Source organism: Sceloporus undulatus, chromosome 3 (genome assembly GCF_019175285.1).
Source record: "Sceloporus undulatus isolate JIND9_A2432 ecotype Alabama chromosome 3, SceUnd_v1.1, whole genome shotgun sequence".
Taxonomy (NCBI): domain Eukaryota; kingdom Metazoa; phylum Chordata; class Lepidosauria; order Squamata; family Phrynosomatidae; genus Sceloporus; species Sceloporus undulatus.
This window is the reverse complement of record NC_056524.1, coordinates 264,237,181-264,242,795: the sequence shown is the minus strand read 5'-3', so window position 1 is coordinate 264,242,795 and position 5,615 is coordinate 264,237,181. Positions and strand designations below refer to the sequence as shown.

General features: G+C 41.0%; 1 protein-coding gene across 1 annotated transcript in view; it reads right to left on the bottom strand.

Annotated features, from left to right (window-relative positions):
- RFC4 (replication factor C subunit 4) overlaps positions 1-5,615 on the bottom strand; it is a 10,724-nt gene that overhangs the window by 3,446 nt on the left and 1,663 nt on the right. The window contains exons 2-4 of the mRNA XM_042458548.1: positions 5,464-5,589; positions 2,694-2,774; positions 572-688 (exon numbers count right to left, since the gene is read on the bottom strand). Coding sequence (XP_042314482.1) covers positions 572-688; positions 2,694-2,774; positions 5,464-5,589 — 324 coding nt within the window. The remainder of the gene's footprint in view (positions 1-571; positions 689-2,693; positions 2,775-5,463; positions 5,590-5,615) is intronic.

Below are 5,615 nucleotides of genomic sequence, written 5' to 3'. Positions count from 1 at the left end.
AGGAGTCAAAGTGGAATAGTAGCACTTTAAGAGTATAGTGTGATAAACATCTAAGAATGACATGCCAGTGATTACAAGGCACTGTCTCCATCCCTTCCCAGCTGGGAAAAGACAAGCCCAGAAAATCTGAGATCACTGACCGATTCCCTTGTTCCTCTGCCATGGAAAAGAAGAATATAACTGCAATACGTCTCAATAGTAAGCCCATTGTATCTTTGATCTTGCCTGACTAAAACAATCCTGCACAACACTAAAAGTTTTCTCTCCTCCTTAAGGCTGATGAGTTGCAATGCTATTTCTCTTGCCTCTCTCTTCAAGCCCCTTCCAACTATTTAGCCTTTACCATAAAAGGAGATCTTCTCCTACAGTGAACCAGCATTAGTTGTAATTCCTCATGAAGAGAACCACTTAACATCCTTAAGATGCAATAAAACAAAGGATTTGTTAATGTCCCAAACATGTAAGTTCCCAAAAAAGAAGGAATATAATAAATGCTTCGTGTCCATTCTTAATTATGTGGGCTTGGTCAGTCACTACCAAAAACCTGAAATGCCAATTAACCAAAACTTACTGCAAGTTTCTCTGCAATAACAGATTTTTGTTTATCGCTGAGATCCTCTCTCTCAACAATGATATCATGAAGCTGGTTGATAAGCTGTGTAGCTGCATAACCTTCATTGATCAGGTTCTACACAGGGAAAACCAAACAGTGAAAAGCAGCTTAACCAAAGACATTATTGGCTCAGACCACAAACATCTTTCATTAATACAAAGTGAAAGTATGCCTTGGCTTAAACAGTAGAAAGTCAGACACACAGAAAGCTTATTGTATTATTAACTCCCTGCTATGCCCCACAAGGTCTGCTGACAAGTTCCCTAAAATAAGAAACAATTATGTTACCAAAAATGCAAGCATATTATACAATGCTAATTCTAAAAAGTTAGCTAAATGAGATTTGGCTAACACCCAGAGGATTACCTGATGGCTCAGACAACAGGGGGCTATCTCATTTTATTGTACACTAGCACTGTACTGTACTGTTATTTAAGAGCTTTCTAACACAAATTAGATAAGTAGTAAAGTCTGAATTAACAAGGCAGAATCCATCACAGAGTGTTCTGGAATATATGTAGATAGGTTTAGAGGCAGGTTTGTAGCTTTATAAAAATACAGCACTGCTGGAGGGAAAAACTAAGAAAGTCCAGTCTATTGATTTAATCTTTGAGGCAGCTTTCACAAATACATTGAGTCCAAGGGTGGGGAAAGTGTAGCCTTCCAGATTAAGTTGCTCTGCAACCCATCAGACCCAGCCAGTAGAGCCAATGAAGAGGAATGCTGAGCACTGCAGTCCAACAATATCTGGAGGGCAACATTTTGCTCACCACTCATTTAGTCCATCTTCTTACTGTATTCAACATTCTGAAGCTGTGTGAGTGCTGGCTTTATCCACAAAGGAATTTTTATTTAGCCCCTGGTGATTCCAGCATTAGAATCAAGCTGGTATTAAACGTTTACCATTGCCACTTCCCCAGAATTACAAAACCACTGCACCAATGTAATCTCTAAAATATTTATATATATGTTATTCACAATGCATTTTGAGACCAAACTGGACCCATTATCAAGGAAAGACTTTAAATAAACATTGGTAAAATCTTCAGGCTATTCAAGGTTACTTTCTCCCTGGCCCACTAAGGAGCAAGAGCATTTTGTCTCAAAAACATGTTGGGAACAAAAAAGGAAATATTTGAGATGAATACCTTGGTCTAGCTGTTTTCGTTTTGGTGTCCAGCTTTACAGCTGCTAAATTATTCCCTTTTGACATGGTGGCTAAAATGCTTGCCCAGTTTCACTTTTAAATAAAAGGAAAATGTTTTTTAAAAGAGACTCCAGTTTAATGTGGCATTCCTAACATGTTGTGCAATGCCAAAGGCTATAACAGATGGTCTTTACTCTAATTTTTTAAAAAGTAAAATATAATGAAGTATAACTAGGTCTCAGCAACTTTATTTTAGACCTTGATAGTGGGAGCAGGGAATGGGGCAAAGGACAGGACTTTCAACAAGTTTCTGTAAACCAGATTGTTCTCCCGAGAATATAAGAGCTAAAAATTTCTGTTACTAAAGATCCAGGCCACAGAAGTGCATTAGGAGCTTAGGTGTGGAAGAGTCAGTGGGGAAAAAAGATGGAGCATTACATGATTAAAAATATGTAATGGCCTTTCAGTACTTTCCATACTGAATGTGCTTTAGTTGTGTATTCTTGCATGTCAGGAGGGGTTCGAGAAGATGGTCCCCCTTCCAACCCTATTAATGCTATTAAAAATTTAAATGACATTCAAATGAAATGGTCGAAATTGACATGATGACACACAAAAACCTGGAGGAGGGCATGCTTACAAGGAAATTGATTGCACAAATCTATACAGTAGGAAATGGACTGGGACACAGAGACTTTTGCAAGCTAAGAGTCCTACTTCTCCCCTCAGAAGCACTGTTCCACCCTAAGGTCACAGGCCCAATAAATGTCAAGAGGTTCATGTTACAGTTATACTGTGATTAGCTTAAAGGCAAGTAGAGTTTAGTTTCAGTGTGCTTACATAACCATCTCCTCTCACAGCAAGTACAAAGTACTAACAAAGAGAGAAAAGTGGAATTTTAAAATCCACACTATGTACATTTAAGCAAGCTACCTTTGTTACAGCTTCCAGTTTTTCAAACGAACCACTCTGGCAGGAAACAAGTAATCCATCCAACATTTCTCTAGGGATGACCTAAACAGAAAGTTACATTAATAAATGTGTGTGCATATCATGATGCACCCCACTTCCTTTGGTTTTAATGCCAAGAGTTTAGCAAAGTACTAATATGCAAGCAAAAGACATATCTAGAACAATCCCAGTAAATACATCATTCTTTTTTAAACCTAAAAGGGGCCAAACTCATTATTGTACACTGGAGGTGTGAAGCCCATTGATCAAGAGTGAGCAAAGTGAGGCCAGCAGGCAGTACACAGATCCAAATTTTTTCTGGCTCTCCCTTGCCCCCACCCCACCACCTCCCCAAATTTTTAATGAGTTTTCACCCAAAAGGCCCAAAAGGTGTGTGGGAGACATACCCCAGAAGTACCTTTGTGTTCAGCAATATTTCGGCAAATATGGCAATGAGAAGTCCCATTTCCCATTGACACTTTGGCTGCTATTCAGTCGAATACAGAGATACTTTTGGGACAGGACAGGACACTTGAGCATGCAGGAATATGAGGCAGGTGAAAATTGGGCTCCCACTCTGGCGGGTTACAAACTGCCACTTGGAACGTCCGCAGGACGTCCCATTTTAAAAAAGGGGCGTCTCTTCTAGATGCCCCTGGCTCTAATACGGACTCTGTCCGTACAATATGGCGCCGGCCGTTCCACACGGCCGGTGCCATCTTTACGTATCGGACGCTGTGCGTCCGAACGTGTCGCGGCGTCTGTGACGTCGCGAATGCGCCCCTGGCGCCTCGCGACGTCACAGAGGCGCCGCAAGAAGAAGCTCCATTTTGGAGCTTCTTTTTCAGTCCGTGCGGGAGCCGCGTGGTGTGGCTGCTGCGGCTCCCGCACGGAGCAAACGGCGGCGGCAGACCACCTCAAAGTGGCGGTTTATAACCCGCCTTTGATTCAGTTTCCCACTCCTGCGCCAAAGATTCAGCTTTCCTAGCCTAGTGTTCTCAATGTATTGGACTGCAACTTCCATCACCCTTAGCCTACACACTCAGTGGTCACTTGGGATTACAGTCTATGGAGGATCTACATAAACTCAACCTAGATAATGAAGAAATCAAAATAGTACTTTGGCCACATCATGAGAAGGCATAACTCACTAGAAAAGATAATAAGGCTAGGAAAGATAGAAGGTAGTAGAAAGAGAAGAAGACCACATGCCAGAAGGATGGACTCAATCAGGAAAGCCACAGGCCTGAGTTCGCAGAATCTGAGCAGTGCAGTGGAAGACAAGAAGTCTTAGAGATGCCTCACCCACAGGGTCTCCATGGGTTGGGATCAACTCAAGGGCAGTTAACAGCAGCAACAAAAGATTTCTCATAACTTGGATCAAAGATTGATCCGAACAGAGACTGCAGTCAAGAAATAAGAAGACGACTAGAAATGCAAAGGGCAGCTATGAAAGAACTAGACAATGTTCTAGTTCAAAGATATACAACTGAGCACTAAAGTTAAAATCGCCCAAGCCATTATATTCCCCATCACCAAGAACAAATATGAGAGCTGCATAGTGAAGAAAGCTGACAGAAAGAAAATAAACTCATTAGAGATGTTTGCTTGAGAAGAGTGCTGAAGATATCGTTGACAGCCAAAAAGAAGTCTCCCTGGAAGCAAAGATGAGGAAACTGAGGGTGTTGTACTTTGGGCACATCTGATTCATTAGAAAAGACGATGCTGGGGAAGCAAAGGTCAAATGAGCTGATTTTCTTTTTGTCTGCTTTCTTCACTGTCCAGATCTCATATCCATCCATACATGCTGATGGAGAATACAATGGTTTAGATGATTCTTAACTTTAGTGTTCAGTTGGAACAACACAACAACATCTTGACAAATTGCAGGCCTATGACTAACATCATTTTTTTAAAAAATCTCCCGTTTGATTGTTAACACCTTTGATAAAGCCAGTGGAGCTTAGAAAGCTTGCATCATGTAGTTTGCGCATTTTGGTTCACCAAATAAAAGTGTCACTGTTTTGTAGATTTGGGGTGTTATTGTACTTTGCTATGTAGCTAACACGGCTACCTCTGAATATGTTTAACACTTTTGTTCATGAAACAAAGTTTGTGTACACCAAACTATAAAAAAAATAAAGGTGTCACTATTTCAGCAGCCCAAGAAAAATGTTTTGGTTTCTGAAATATTTCAAATTTTGGAATTCCTGATAAGGGAGGCTTAACTATAGGGTTCCACGAAACTGGAGCATGTCCAAAGGAGGGTGACAAAAATGGTTAAGGGTCTTGAAACCATGCCCTATGAGGAATGGCTTAGGGAGCTGGGGATGCTTAGCCTGGAGAAGAAAAGGTTAAAAGGTGATATGACCCCCCTGTTTAAACATTTGAAGGGATGTCATATTGAGGATGGAGCAAGCTTGTTTTCTGCTGTTCCAGAGAACAAGAACTAGAACAGTGGATGCAAGCTATAGGAAAAGAGATTCCACCTAAACATTAGGAGGAACTTGCTGACAGTAGGGGCTGTTCGACAGTGGAACAGACTTCCTTGGAATGTAGTGGAGTATCCCTCCTTGGAGGTCTTTAAACAGATGCTGGATGACCATCTGTCAGGTATGCTTTGATTGAGAGTTTCTGCATGGCAGAATGGGGTTGGACTGGATGACCCTTGTGGTCTCTTCCAACTCTATGATTCTAACATGTACAGTACATGACAGATTTCCCAATAACAATAATAAAAAACTTGACTCACCCCTGCAATTTCAGTGACAATTTTTTCACTGACTTCTTTTCCATCTGTTAGTCGTGTGGCACTCTGGAGCAGTGTGATTGCTTTTCTCAAATCTCCTTCTGATACATGAACAAGGTAAGAGACTGCCTGTGGATATGAAATAATATTTAAAA